The sequence below is a fragment of the Poecilia reticulata genome, linkage group LG9, assembly GCF_000633615.1.
Source record: "Poecilia reticulata strain Guanapo linkage group LG9, Guppy_female_1.0+MT, whole genome shotgun sequence".
Taxonomy (NCBI): domain Eukaryota; kingdom Metazoa; phylum Chordata; class Actinopteri; order Cyprinodontiformes; family Poeciliidae; genus Poecilia; species Poecilia reticulata.
The window spans coordinates 33,262,049-33,277,175 of NC_024339.1; the positions used below are offsets into that span (position 1 = coordinate 33,262,049).

Here is a 15,127-nt window from a genome sequence, read left to right on the forward strand (position 1 = left end):
GCGTGGCGACGTCGTGGTCGTAGTACGACGCCGGCAGCGCCTCCTGCACCGCCATGTTGGCCGCCCACGTCACGGCGTGGGTCTTCAGGGCCGCCGCCGTGGGCAGGTGGGGGGTCGGGGCTGCGGGGGGCGCGAGAGAGATGAGTGACGGCATGGCGTCCGGTTGTCATGGTGACGGCAGAGGGCGGTTACCTTGGACCAGCAGGATCCAGACCCGCTTCTCGGCGCCGACGAACAGCAGCAGCGTCCGCTGGACGATGTGGCGGCAGCTCAGGTCCAGAGGCAGCGAGGCGCCGTGCCAGGGGCTGCGGTGGTACCTGAAGGGTCAGAGGTCAGAGGTCAGCACGCGGCAGACCTGATTTGATCTGGATCAAACGTTTCACACCAACAGAATATTCTGGTTACTGATCCGTATGAATACTTTTGACACATCCAGAGGATGGAAACCGGACCAGAACCTGACCTTTGACCTCTCCAGGTGGTCACCGTGGTTCTGGTCAGAGCGTTCGGGTCTGACCTGAGTCCGTAGTCGATGAGGCGCAGGATGTCCCGCCCCCTGAGCGACAGGCTGGACTGTCTGTCCCACCAGGACGCCTGCAGAGACTCCTGGTCCGCCGCCGTCAACGTCTTCATGCTTCCTCCTGACAGACAGGAAGCACACCTTCAGGCTCCGCCCACCTGACCCCCGACCCCTCCCTCCGTCCCTCTGGTGGAGCGGCCGTGACCTCTGACCTGTGATGCGGGCCAGGAAGATGAAGCGGATCCACTGCGGTCCCTGTTCCTGGATCAGCAGCAACGTGATTGGCTGGCAGTCAAAGCCCGCCTCCTCCTTCACCTGGGCGACAGGATCAGGTGACCAAAGGCTGAGTTCCCGTTACCACGGTGACGGGCTGGACTCACCTCCCTCCGCAGCGCCTCCTCCAGGCTCTCCCCCACCTCCACCCGCCCCGCTGGGAGGTACCACTGCTTGTAGCAGTCCGGCTTCGCCTCCTGCACCATCAGCACCTCCTCCTGCGCAAATATGAGTATTATATAAAAATAAAATAGATACTCATGGAGAAAAGATTTACATTGTTCATAATAGGTTAACCTCTTCCTTCCTGGGGAATTTAGTGTTTATCACCTTTTAAATAATTAAAGCAACACGTAAACAACTCTGCGATGACGTCACTAAGCTAATCACCAATGATGCTAATGCTAGCAGCTGTAGCTCGGCTCACCTGCTCGTTGAAAATGACGCCGCAGACGATGTAGGTGACGTTCTTCCTCAGAGTCGCCGGCTTGCTCAGCTCCAGACCCAGGTCACACAGAGTGACCTCTGACCCCTGGCCGCTCAGCAGCTGCTCCACCTGCTCCTCCACCTGCCGCCGCTCCTTCGCCGTCACCTCCATCCCTGCAGGAACGCAGAAACACCAGGAGTTCTACTGGGTCTGCCACACTGAACTGACCTTTGACCCCTCCACTGGACCATTGTGATTGCAAACCATTATGAGCTGCAGTTCTGGAGAGGTTCTGACCCAGTTAAAGGTCAAGATGTTCTGTTGATGACTAAAACCCTCCAAACCCCAACAATCAGAGGTCAGAGGTCATAATATTCTGCCAAGTTGATGCAAGTTTCCTCAGTCAGAAACCCAGAGGCCCGGGGGTTCGGTTCCGGCCCGGTTCTGTCTGATCTCAGTGTTCTGGATGTTAAAGCTGAATCCTTTAGCCTTTAGAAATTGTGAAACAGCCCTTTAACCGACCCAAGATGCCAAAGGGTACCAGAAACCGAACCGGAAGTAGTTTAACGCACTTTTTAACTTGCCGTTACCATGGCAACACGGGCGGATTTTACGGGTACCTGTCAGAAACACCAAACAGATTAAACCACAGACCTGTTTGTATTCGGCTCTGCTCCAGTCACTGCTCCATTCGAAGTCGAACCCGGAAACGAACCCTGTTTCCGGTTCCGGTCTGATATTAAGTTTCACTCAAATTGTTTTTTATTTTTTAAATTTTATTTTATTGCTCAAAAACCAGATGATTCGGTTCTGTTCAATGATGATCTGTAAATTTTAGAATCCTGAGTTTGTTTTTTAGGTGCCACCGGAAGTGACGTGTTTTGTAGTTTTTTTTTCGTTAACTTCCTGTGTTGTAACGCAGAAAAAGGTCACAGAGGAAGCTAGCAGCAGCTAGCAGCAGCTAGCCGCTTCCAGATCTAAATCTTCCATTAACGGACAAATATGAGCTGGTTTTAATCGGAACATCTTCATTAAGCGCGTGAGTTTAAAGCAGCTTCATATTTCATTGTCGTACAGACACATTTTATTGTTTTATTGTGTATTGTTTGGTTAAATATCCCTTTAAGAGTCACCTGAAAGTCTGTTTCTGTCTGATTATCATTTCTGTGTAATTTTATACAAAATAAAGAAAGGGGGGGAAAAGCAACAGAAGATATTATGCAAACTACGGGAGTTTAAGCTGCAGGTACAAATGGGTAGTTAGTTAAAACATCTAGCAGATGACTTCATATTTTCCATCTTAAAATATTTGTGTTACGACCACTTGTGGTGCAATAAAACAACCAATATAAAAAGGACAATATTTATTAGTACAAAATAAGAGGATGTATATTTGCAAAACAATAAGTAAACAAAATAAATGAAAAACTATGGAAAAAGGAAATCAAAAGGAAATCAAAAGGAAATCAAAAGGAACAGCAGGGTGCAGCAACAACTGCAAAAAACAAAGAAACAAAAATTACCAAAACGCCTATTAAATCTTTGAAATATAACCATGCAATTCAATTAAAAATTAAACAAAGCTTACCTGCAGCGTCGATCAACCACACGCCCAGGTAAAGCACTTGTCAAATTACAACATGTAGTGTGGCCCTATATAAAGAACACCAAACACTGAGTTGATATAAATCAAATTAAAAGAGTTTTGTCTTTACAATAAAAAGCACACACAAACCTGATGACAAACAGTGGAAGGCGTGGGCCAACACACCTGGTCCAACACAGAGGAGATTGACAATCTGCCACCAGTCCCGACAGCTTCCCTTTTATGGGCGCTCGAGATGTGGAGGCAGCGACCCCTGGTGGTTCCACCTGTTACATTTGAATGATTTTTTTTAATTAATAAAAATCTAACAATATTTTAATTTAAAGTAAATACACATGGGAAATGAACCTGTGACTTTACAGTCTGGCACAGCATCACCCAACCGTCCGTCCATGTTGTGTTCAGTCCAACGGATCGTTTCTACGTGATTATGTTACGTTGATGGACAGAGCAGTAAAAGGACAGTCATGAGTTCAAAATAGTTGTTTGATTTATCATTTAACCCAACAAACAAATTAGGGTAGATCATCTAAAATAACAATATTGACCCATAGAGGTCAAAGTAACTGAACTTTACTCAACAAACTGGCAACAAGAACACTGACCGAAACACAGCGTGAACTAAAATGTGCACTTATTTTAGGATACAGCATCATATGATTATGCAAATGAATCCTACACAAAACACACTCTGTAAATTATATCCTGTGTTTAAAAAACTGAACTGAAATCATCACATTTCTAATAATTCATCTCTTCTTCTTGTTTTCCTGCTGAAGCTTCCAGAACCAGAGCGGTGCTGCATTCAGGGTCCAGAACCAGAGCGGTGCTGCATTCAGGGTCCAGAACCAGAGCGGTGCTGCATTCAGGGTCCAGNAGAACCAGAGCGGTGCTGCATTCAGGGTCCAGAACCAGAGCGGTGCTGCATTCAGGGTCCAGAACCAGAGCGGTGCTGCATTCAGGGTCCAGAACTGAAGCCGTGCTGCGTTCAGGGACCTCAGAGCTCTGTGATTGGCTGAGAGCAGCAGCTCTGATCCGGGTCCAGGATGTGTGCGGTGTCCGTCTGATCAGAACCATCTCCAGAACCGGGCCATGTCGCGGCACAACAAGCTGCAGAAGCAGGTCCTGGCTCTGTACCGCCACTTCCTGCGGGCTGGGAAGGACAAACCGGGTTTCCTGCCCAGAATCCGGGACGAGTTCCGGGAAAACGCGCGCATCAAGAAGACGGACGTGATGCACATCGAGTACCTGTACCGCCGCGGCCAGCGGCAGCTGCAGCAGCTCAGGGACGCCAACACCAAGCAGCTGGGCTCCTTCTCCAGAGGCAGCGAGCCGGGCTGACCAACAGAACCACCAGAACCATCTAATGCATGCCTCACTGACTGGACCAGAACCTGCCCACAGCAAGAAACTTTCCTCTGTTACTTAGTAAAACATTTAACCAGCAGCAGATCCGTCAGAATCCACAAGTTCTGCTGGTTCTGGAAGGTCCAAGGTTCTGGTTCCTGCTGCGTGCCGAGTCAGAGTCACATCCTGTCGCTTCATCGCCTGATTTATTCTAACACAAGATCAAAAATGAGAAAAAAAACTTGATTCTGTTGGAACAGATTCATCAGAACCATCAGCTGGTTCTGGTTCTGATATAACCAGTAAAATGTCTGAGAATCTTAAATCAGCTTAGATATGAAATCATTGAGCTTCTCATCTGCTAATATCTCCAGATTTATGAGATGGACCTCTGTGATTTCAATCTCTGTACAATAAAATATTGATGTTTATCAATTTATAATTTATTGAGAAAAAGATAAAATCCCCTCTCAACATTATTAACATTTAAAACTGGAATCCAACAATCGAAGAATAGTCCACTATCGTCTACGTCAGATATAGAAGCCATGATCGGCTCTCGTACTAAAAACTTTTAAAGCGTCGCTATAACTGTTCAGTTTTTCAGATTCTTCATGGAATCATTGAGTTTTGGCACTAAAGCCTGAAACAAACCGACCGTCTGTCTGTCTGTCTGTCTGTCTGTCTGTCTGCAGGCCAGTCCTGCTGCTGCGCCTCATCTTGGTAAACAGAACTTCTGGTGTGGTGAACTTTATTCTCATCACAGTAACATAAAAAAGTACAAACCCGTAACATGCGCTGGTGACGGTGCCCCCTGGTGGATTGGCATAAAATAACAGTTCTCACTGTTGTAACTAGAGGGCAGAATAAAGATGGAAGAATGATTCAGAAGATCAAAACAAGTTTTCTCGATGAAACTCGGTTGTCTTATCCAACCGTCTCCATGGTGACGGTTAGAAACAAAACCATGTTGGAAAACACAAACATAATAAACTCAATTATTAAAGAACAGCTTCTGTTTATTTCTTGATTAGAGTAAAAGATAAAACATGTTTTAAGGTTTAAAGATGGAAAAAAGCGACACAAAGAGGAGCTTTTATTGTGAAATGCCTTGACTTCCTCTCCGGTCAGAGTAAGGGAGCGGACTCCAGGGCTTTGACCCGCGCTGCGAACAGAAGAACGTTCTTCTCCACCTCGGCGTTGATCTGGGCTTGCGAGGCCCGCGGGTTCTTCTGGAGGAAACCCGCGATGCTCAGGGTGCATTCCGTCTGAACAGAACCAGAACCAGCATCAGGACCGCTGTTTGTAAAGGAAACATCTCACCTGAGCGGCTTCCTGCAGCCTGACGCACACCTTGTAAGCGTCCACCTGGTCCTGGCCGGTGATCCGGTTCAGCAGCTCGCGGCCCACCTGGACCCCCGTCACCGCTGCCAGCAGCTTCCGGTCGGCCTCCGACTGCGACGAAAGCCAGCGCAGCAGCGCCACCTGCAGCCCACATACAAACATTACACCTGAGTCTGGAAAACCTTTATGTAGGTTCCGACAGACCCAAACCGACCCTGAACCTGGAATCACACTGGACTCTTTAATGGGTCAAAGGTCACAGATTTTTAGAAAAGGCTAATTGACCCAAACACAGATGGAACCAAAACTGATGGAAATGGGAAGAAATATAAAGTCTTGATAAAATAATGAACTATTACAGTTTTATGCGAAATATTTGTTTTTGCTTTTGTGTGTAATCTATAAAACCGGAAAGAAATCAATCGTACCACAATGAGTATGAAATGGTTTGTTTATTATTGTTTTTTATAGCTTAATACAGATGAATGTGTCTTATATAAATAGTTAAAATAGAATATTGTTAAATATAGATTTTGGCTTCTGAATAAAGTAATAAAAAGAACATATTAAGTTTTAAAGGTTACTAATATTCTGACCTGCTGGAAAAGCTGCGCGTTGCTCATCTGTCCTCCAGAACCGAACATGGCGGCCAAGCGGACCGATAAATCTGATGATTTATAATAAAATAAAACCCGATAATAACATGTGAAGTTGTTGACAGCGGCTGAAGCTCACAGTTCGACAGAAAAACCACGAAAAACACGGAGAAAACCTGCTGTAAAATACGGCTTCCTGTTTACTTTTTTGTCTTCTTCTTCGCTTTGATTGACACACAGAGGCTCACCAGCGCCACCTCCCGCAGCGACGGGCTCCAACTTCTTTAATGAAAAGTAGGTAAAGTCACATTTCATCCAGATTGGTATGACCTCCCCTCAGTCTCATCGTTTTTTAAATTCTCATCTGTGTCTCTCACTAACATTTTTATTAATACCGATTTTTGTATTTTGTTCTGGAATCTGTCTGCGTTGATTTGGCTCCTGCAGATATAATATATCCATAATCCATGTTTTTTTTGTCAACAAAGTTATATATATATATATATATATATATATAGGAGGTTTCCTGTGAAACCTCACAGGAAGTACGTCCATAATTTAGTGTGACTTCCCAGTTACTCCAGTTTTCATTCGACTCTTACCTGTATTAAATTTTAATTTTAATTTTTTAACCTATATCTCCTTTCTGATTGGACAACGTGAGTTCTGCGTCACGACAGCGTGCTCTCTGATTGGCTGTCTTGAATTGGCGGGGGGAAGAATCTGCTTCAAACATGAAAACATCACATCTCTCATTCAGGAAGTTTATTTGAGGAAGCAGCTGCTGATTTGACGTTTAGAAGTTAAAGAAACAATAAAGTAGATTTTAATTTGTATGAAAACATGAACATGGAGGGCTGTAAGGATGACGCGGAGGTGTCGGAAGTTTCTGACAGGCTGGAGAAGTAAGTGAATGATTCTAACAGGTGTTTATTTGAACGGCGTAGTTAGCATCGCAGCTAGCTGATGTTCACATGGTTTATAATGGAGGAGCTAGTTAGCGGCTAACTGTTGCTAGCAACAGACCGAAGACTACGTGAGAAGAAGCCTGATTATTAAAATACATACTTTTAAACATTTCTTAATGATTAATTTAAAGAAACCTTTAAAGCTAATGCTCAACTCTCACCGGAAGAGGAATCTGTTTCAGGTGGTTTGGATGCAGGTTAAAGTAAATGTAAAGTCATAAAACAACATTTCTGTCCTGCAGACATTAAATATGACTTTAAATCAACAGCTAGTGAGTCTGAATCGATGCAGCTGGTGAGCTGCTGAATGAAAAACTGACCATAAATACATAAAATGAGCAACAAGCAGCCATTTATTGTAAAATCAGAACAAAAGAAATATTTGATCTTTGAGCTGTTTGGTTTCCAGTTGGGTCTGGATGTGTCCTCTGGTTCGGTTCTGGTTCTGACCCAGACTCTGTTTTTGCAGATCTTTGTGTATGGAGGACCAGATGGAAGCATACAGCAGGTAATGAAATGTCAAAGTTTCACATTTAATTTTTATTTATTTTATTTTTGTCTTCCTATGAACATAAGTTTATAACATTCTCCAACTTCTTCAATTTGTTTCAGCCATTTTTCTAATATTCTGAACACGAGATCAAAATAAGCAGCTCAGACAGGATTCATGCCTGAACCACTCTGACTCTAAATGTAGATTCATTCAAGCTCAATCTGTACATTTTTTATATTTTAATCTATTTGTTAACATTCCCAGTAGAAGCACTTTCATGGTAATTTAACCAGAACCAGTTTAAAGAGCACCAGTCCAGTTCTACCTGAATTTAACAGATGAATGAGGGACTTTTAGGATTTTTGTCAATCAAAACACTGGTGGATAAAAGATTATGTTGCAATAAATGAAAACTAAACATGATGGTTAAACGGAGAATTACCCTAAATAAAATATAAATTTTACCACCTGTTAGTGAGGCAGTAAATTCACTTTAAGATAAAAAACGTTTATATTTCCGTCCAGTTTGAATTGAGTTGTGACTGAAAAGCCTTAAGTTAATTAAAACCTTTTGTTTAGTGCAGCACAGAAAGCTGCTAAATTTGAGTCATTAAAAAACTGAAATTATGTTTTAAGGCCAAAACTGCAAGAAGCAACTTTTTCAATAGACCTTTGTTCAGGTAAACAGGTGAGTTTTCATGTTGGTCTATTTACTGTGAGCCTGGAAACACATCAACTCTTTATTGTTATATAAGTCACATCATTATCTCAACATTGTCAGATGTTTTTCTGATGTGATCCAGTTTGACCTGAAACCTCACAGGAAGTATGAGCCCTGAAACGGCTGGTGGACTGTTTCACTGTTTCACTGTTTCACTGTTTCACAGTTTCACAGTTTCACTGTTTGACTGTTTCACCGTTTCACTGTTGGGCTGGTTGATGAGATTCTTCAGACCTTCAGGCCTGTCAGTCTGCACAAACATGAAGTTACTGATGGTTTAGTGCTGATGTCAGTGTGACATCAGGTTTTGTAACAAACCTCAATTTTTTAAATTCTTCAAGGTAAATTATCTGCCTCCAGACTTTGTTAAACTATGTTTTACTATTTAGTGCTGTGCTAAGCCAGGTTTGGAGTTGATCTATTGAACTGGGTGCATGTGGGCCAGGCACCGATCACGCCGTCCCTGTCCTGCGCCTTAGCCTCACACCGTCACAGCGAGTTGGTTAATTAATTAATTACATTCCCTTTGGGATCAATGAAGTCTTTTTATTTATTTTTTCAATTTGCACTCGATGCAAACTTTTAAATGTGCGACTATAACTTGGTGTGGAGTGCTTCAGACTCTTCATGGACTCATTTTGAGTTTTGGCACTAAAGATTAAAACAAACTGTGGTGGCGTCAGGCGTGTCCTGCTGCCCGGCTTGTTCTCACCGTTGGTACCGGTCCAGTTTGGACTAGAGGTTCTGCTCAGGGGTGTGTGTAAATGAGTTTTTTAGTCATCTATTAACCTGTAACAGTAATAGCTCAGTATATTTTAGTTAACATGGACAAAGATTATTCAAAACTCTGAAATCACATTCAGATCATTCTAGGAATCGTGAAGCTCCAGTTCTTTGTGTTTCAGGTTGATTTCAGACGGCAAAGCTGTTGCCAAACAAGGAGACATTCAGGAAGCTCTGAAGCTGTTCAAACAGGCGTTCAGCATCCACCAAACCCCCAAACTGGAGAGACGAATAAAGAAGATCGAAGAACTCCTGGCCGAGAATGACTTGGAGGACGAAGACGACGAGTTTGTCAACGTGAACAATAGCGGCCTAATGCTGTTTAAAGAGCTGTATGACAGGCTGTACGACTATCAGAGAGACGGAGTTTCCTTCCTGTTCGGCCTCTACAGGGACGGCCGGAGAGGAGGAGTTCTGGCGGACGACATGGGACTCGGGAAGACCATCCAGATCATCTCCTTCCTCTCTGGCATGTACGACAATGACCTGATAAAACACACTCTGCTGGTCATGCCAACCTCTCTCATCACAAACTGGGTCAAGGAGTTCAGCAAATGGACTCCAGGAATGAGGGTGAAGGATTTCCACGGTGCCAGTAAAGCAGAGAGGACCAGGAGTTTGGAGAAAGTTCAGAGGCGAGGAGGAGTGATCATCACCACCTACACCATGCTGATGAACAACTGGCAGCAGCTGGCCTCATTTCAGGGGAAGGAGTTCTGCTGGGACTACATGATCCTGGATGAAGCACATAAGATCAAAAACTCTTCCACCAAAACGGCAAAAAGTGCCTACGCCATTCCGTCCAAGAACAGGATTCTCCTGACGGGAACGCCGGTCCAGAACAACCTCAGGGAAATGTGGACCCTCTTTGACTTTGCCTGTCAGGGAACTCTCCTGGGAACAGCCAAGACTTTCAAATCAGAGTATGAGAACCCCATCACCCGCGCCAGGGAGAAGGATGCTACTCCTGGGGAAAAGGCTCTTGGCTCCAGGATGTCTGAGAACCTCATGACTCTGATCAAGCCCTACTTCCTGCGCAGAACCAAATCAGAAGTGCAGAAGAAGAAGACTGGTGGAAAAGAGGCAAATTCAGACCCTGATAACCACCAAAACCCCCAGCCAGCCTCTGGGGCGGTCATGCCCAAACTCACCCGAAAGAATGACCTGATCGTCTGGACTTACCTGAGTGCCGTTCAGGAGGACATTTACAGACAGTTCATCAGTTTGGACCACATCAAGGAGCTGCTGATGACCACCAGATCACCTCTGGCTGAATTAAACATCCTGAAGAAGTTGTGTGACCATCCGAGACTGTTGTCTGCCAATGCTATTGCACAGTTAGGGCTGGATCAAAATCCTGAGGGGGAAAATGATGAGACTGATGTAAAGAGTATCGCAAACATTTCAGATGAAACTTTGATATCAGAATCTGGAAAGCTTGCCTTTCTGTTGGCTCTTCTGGAGCGTCTGAGAGAGGAAGGCCACCGAACGCTGGTCTTTGCTCACTACAGGACAGTCCTCGACATCCTCCAACGGATCCTTGGCAACAGAGGGTTCAAACTGCTGAGACTGGATGGAACCATCACCCAGATCACAGAACGAGAAAAACTGATCTCTCGGTTTCAAACAGACAAACGTTACTCCGTGTTTCTCCTCACCACTCAGGTTGGAGGAGTGGGCATCACCCTGACAGCAGCAAACAGAGTAGTCATCTACGATCCGAGCTGGAACCCTGCCACAGACGCTCAGGCTGTCGACAGAGCGTACCGCATTGGCCAGACAGAAAACGTGGTGATCTACAGACTGATAACCTGTGGAACGGTGGAGGAGAAGATCTACAGGCGGCAGGTTTTCAAAGACTCCCTGATCCGGCAGAACACCGGAGACACCAAGAACCCGTTCAGGTACTTCAGCAGACAGGAACTGAAGGAGCTCTTCACCCTGGAGGACCCAAGGTCTTCAAGCACCCAACTTCAGCTGCAGGATATGCACTCCAGACAACGACGGACGGACCCAGCTCTAGATCAGCACATCGCTCAACTGTATGCTATGCACATGTTTGGGATTTCAGACCACGACCTCATGTTTTCCCTTGATGTGAACCATGATGAGGACCCTGAAGACCAGGAGGCGTGCCACTACATCGAAGGGCGGGTCCAGAAGGCTCAGGAGCTGATGAAGGCAGAGTCTGAGCTGCAGGTGGGTCAAAGATTAAATCATGTCTATATGGAATCACAGCTTGGGAGTCTGACAGCTCAGATTAAGCTAAAGGTCAGATCTATTAGAGGCCTCCAGACGTTCTGCTCAGCCCTCTGAAGGTTCCACCACAGCTTTCCGTCACCATAATGTCAGGACATTGACCAAGCAGCTGCAGCACATTCATTCTTCTGTCTCCCAGCCATTCTGTTGTAGATTAGCTGCTGTATTTGGGATCATTGTTCTGTTGCCATGCTCCCTGCAGGGTTGACCCAGTTTGGACAGAAGAATCTATGATCCACTCTGAGTCTTTAGGGATCTCAGAGAGACACCTGGCCTTGGCTGTCGCTCTATAATAGGGCCCAGCACTCCAGGCCCCCTCCTCCCTAATATATGCAACACCACAGTTCAGCAGGTTCTCTGGTGAGCCGAACCAGTACAGGCACTGAGCTTCTGCAGTATCCCCCATCCCACCTTATAGCCCAGTGGCAAACACCATGGGATGGAGAGCCGGGGCTCAGAGGGGTTGGTTTGGTTCTCATGCTCCTGTACTGGTTCGGCGCGCTGACTGTAGCTGTGGGGGATGACCTGGTATATCTGATGGCGGTATGGGGCAGACTGACCTTTAGCTGAGAAGCTGTTAGTGCGGATGCTGAAGCTCTGCCCGGAGTGGTGGGCTGTCACAGGCACCACTGAGTCTGGGGATCTGTCGGGCAGTTTGGGCGCCAGACAGATCCCCATCGGGGGCTGAGCAGGCCTCCGATGGGGATCCATGCCTCTTGACCCCTAGGGGTCACCTCTAGTAGAGGGTAATGTGCCCCGGTCCATCTGAGCTCTGGCAGCCATCTTGGGGGCTAATCGGGGGTCTCCCTTGGCTGTAGGGACACTGGGTCACAGGGGGCAGAGTCCAGGGCTTTACCTGCATGGAGGGTCACCCTCTATCTGTGGGTCTTTGGCCGGGAAGCAGCTTCTGAAGTCGGTTCCACCAGATCTTTGTTGCTCTTGGTGCCTGGAGGCCCGAAACGCAGAAACACGTTAAAAACTTACTGACCAGGTTCTGTAGCGCCAAAACAAAAGAAGCCTCTGCATCAAACCTCCACTGATGGCTAATGAGAGGTCAACTACGGTCCAGCATCTAAGCTCAGTCTGGCAGCCATCTTGTTTCTAGAGAGAAGTTTCTTTAACCTTTAAGCTGAGGCCTGTAGAGATCTGGGGTTTCTGGTCATGTCTTCATGTTGTGACCTTTGACCCTGGGCTGATCCTGCTGTTCTCTTGCTGATGGTGGTTCTGTTCCTGCAGATGCAGCTGGCGGCGAGCATGGCGTCCAGCACAGAACCAGCCTGGCTGAGACAGGCGCCGGACAACACCAGGCGCCGGTCCAACGAGAAGAAACCAAGGAACCCAATGCCTGGACTTCCTCCTCCACTTCCTGACCCCAACGTGTCTCTGGAGGGGGTGGATATGGACCGGTCCGGTTCTGGAGGAAAGCAGCTCCATCAGGAGTCCAGCAATGAAGTCATTGATCTGTCTGGAGAGGCTTCTGCAGAACCAATGGGCGGCTCTTCTGGACCGGACGCCAGTCTGATTGAGATCACAGCAGACGAGAAGCCCGACGGGCCGACCAGAACCTCTGAGACCAACCAGCAGAACCTGAGCGACTCGGACCTTCAGCAGTATGACGCCTCCAGACTGAGTGCCGGGCTCGAGTCTTCTCACGGAAACTTCAACCTGGAGCTGGAGGACAGCGACGAAGACGAGGGTCTGGATGCTGCCGACACCGAGGAAGAGGAGCAGAACCTTCTGACCGGTGCCGACACCGAGGAAGAGGAGCAGAACCTTCTGACCAGTGCCGACACCGAGGAAGAGGAGCAGAACCTTCTGACTGAGCTTCAGCTCAACGGCAGCTTCAGCGTCCACAAGTCCCTGACGGAGAGTCTGTGCAGACAGACCGGCGTCTCGGGTCTGGACCAGTCCACCAACGGGACCGCCAACAGGTCCGCCAATGAGTCCATTGTGGGCACCAAGAGGAAGAGGGCAGCAGTGATTTATGACAGTGATGAAGAGGAGCAGCAGCTCATCGGCTCCTTCCAGGCGCTCGGATCGTCCACACCCAAAATGTCTCCACCCAGGTCCAGACGGAGCGTCGCAGGAAACACGTCTGTGGTCTCCAATCGCTCCCGGCTCCAGCTCGTCATCCAGGACTCAGACGAGAGCGATGAAGAGGAAGCCGAGAAGGTGCTGGGGATGAACTCTGAGCAGGAAGTGACGGCTGGAGAGACTCTGCATACAGAGGAAGAGGAGGATGAGGATGAAGAGGCGTCGGAGCAGTTCTCTACAGCGGGCGGCGACAGCATGGCGGGTTCTGCTCAAGATGAGCCTCGGCCGGAGGAGGAGCTGAGTTGCCATGGTAACGGAGCATCGCCCGAGCCCCTGAGCCTGGAGGAGTCGAGCGTCGAGGCGGAGCTGGCCTCCGGCGAGCAGATGGACCGCTGCGCCGCGTCTGGCGCCGACCCGGAGAGCTACGAGTCTCTGGTCCGCAGCGGGAAGGAGAGGATCAGCCAGAACCGACCCGACGACGCGCTGGACTTCTTCCTCAGAGCCATCGACCTCCGACCCGGCGACCCCGAGGTCCAGCTCATCACCATCCAGCTGTACCGGCAGCTCAGCCACAGGCGGTAGCAGCAGAACCGCCCAGCGGCCCGGAACCAGCAGGAAGCCGGCTGGTTCAGGTAGATGGACTCTGATCGGCCTCTACCTGAACCAGGAGTCGGATGTTTCTCTCCTGGACGTTTTCTGGATTAAATGTAAAAATATGAAATAAAGTTGTGACTAAACCAAAATGTTTAATATTTTCCTGATTCTTCACTTTCCGTAAATAAAGCTTCAGTTTTTGGATTCCCCTGATTTCTCTGATCAGTTCCCAGAATCCTTTGCTGCTCCAGGATCGTCTGGAATATTTTTAAATCTGTAAAGATGCTGATCTGTTTCCAGATCTGGATTCAACCGGAGATCAGCAGCAGAACGTTTCCGGGTTCATTAGAACCGGACGGGTTGGACTTGAATGTGAACCAGTTTTGAACATTGTTCTGAACGTGGATCCGGTCCACGTTCCGGACAGAGTCCCGGTTTGACGGCGTTTCAACTGAAGTCCTAAAGGTTAGAAAAGGGTTTTAATGGTTTGTTGTTTGTTACTCTAGTTTTCTTTTCACTGATGTAAAACACCTGGAAATGCCTTGCTGCTGAAAAGTGCTATACAAATAAAACTTGAACAGAACCGAGGAACAGAAACTAACCGGACCGGGTCCGTTTTGCTACAGAAAGACGTTCGGTTTGGTTTCTCCATGTGGATCCAAACCTGGTTCTGATCCAAATAAAACCAGACCCAAAAACTAAAGTGGAAGAAGTGCAAAGTGAACTCCGGGGTCGGAACGAGCTTCCACTTCTCACTGCAGCCATCATAAAATATTCACCGCATTATTAATATCCTGTTAAATTAAACATTTAAAGTGTCTCCTGTTTAAATCATTCAGGACTCTGGTCATAAAACCAGGAACTGCTGGTTCTGTTTGTCTAGCAGCAGGTACCGGTCCCGGTCCAAATCACCTGATGTTGATTCCAACAACTCCGGGACTTTTTCACTGCGTTCCCAGTTATTGGGCCTTTTGGCGCCACCTGGAGGACATTACTCGAACTACAGGGACATGCGCATCGGGCTGTAAATACCTTTTTTTGTACAATTGTAAATAAACTGAGTTGCTTCCTTGATTGTATTTGATAGAATGAAAGTTTCTAAGTGTTTCCATCGCCCTCTGTGTTTACAGTAGCTACATGAACGGAGAAAGCCTCATGGATT

At 47.1% G+C, this 15,127-nt stretch overlaps 3 protein-coding genes and 1 long non-coding RNA gene across 5 annotated transcripts in view; 2 read left to right on the forward strand and 2 right to left on the reverse strand.

Moving 5' to 3' along the window:
• The window catches only part of nudt18 (nudix (nucleoside diphosphate linked moiety X)-type motif 18), a 3,491-nt gene extending 1,514 nt beyond the window's left edge, over positions 1–1,977 (reverse strand). The window contains exons 1-7 of the mRNA XM_008419466.2: positions 1,875–1,977; positions 1,221–1,393; positions 901–1,011; positions 733–835; positions 518–641; positions 193–317; positions 3–120 (exon numbers count right to left, since the gene is read on the reverse strand). Of these exons, the coding sequence (XP_008417688.1) occupies positions 3–120; positions 193–317; positions 518–641; positions 733–835; positions 901–1,011; positions 1,221–1,391 (752 nt within the window). The 5' untranslated portion in view covers positions 1,392–1,393; positions 1,875–1,977. The remainder of the gene's footprint in view (positions 1–2; positions 121–192; positions 318–517; positions 642–732; positions 836–900; positions 1,012–1,220; positions 1,394–1,874) is intronic.
• Positions 1,978–2,091: 114 nt separating this feature from the next.
• sdhaf1 (succinate dehydrogenase complex assembly factor 1) lies at positions 2,092–4,604 on the forward strand. The gene is made up of 2 exons (XM_008419421.2): positions 2,092–2,259; positions 3,606–4,604. Exon 2 carries the CDS (start codon positions 3,919–3,921, stop codon positions 4,165–4,167), a length of 249 nt encoding a protein of 82 aa, XP_008417643.1. The 5' UTR covers positions 2,092–2,259; positions 3,606–3,918; the 3' UTR covers positions 4,168–4,604.
• On the reverse strand, positions 2,570–3,045 carry LOC103470764 (uncharacterized). Of its 2 annotated transcripts, XR_001776914.1 has the most exons (3): positions 2,956–3,045; positions 2,809–2,873; positions 2,570–2,715 (listed from the first exon to the last, which is right to left on the reverse strand). It is a non-coding gene; the product is annotated as an uncharacterized LOC103470764 (long non-coding RNA). The 2 variants fall into 2 exon arrangements; XR_534530.1 differs by having other exon boundaries at positions 2,809–3,043.
• Positions 4,605–6,729: 2,125 nt separating the features above from the next.
• On the forward strand, positions 6,730–14,116 carry ercc6l (excision repair cross-complementation group 6-like). The gene is made up of 4 exons (XM_008419419.2): positions 6,730–7,018; positions 7,551–7,589; positions 9,201–11,277; positions 12,574–14,116. Exons 1-4 carry the CDS (start codon positions 6,957–6,959, stop codon positions 13,951–13,953), a joined length of 3,558 nt encoding a protein of 1,185 aa, XP_008417641.1. The 5' UTR covers positions 6,730–6,956; the 3' UTR covers positions 13,954–14,116.
• The last annotated feature ends 1,011 nt before the right edge of the window (positions 14,117–15,127 follow it).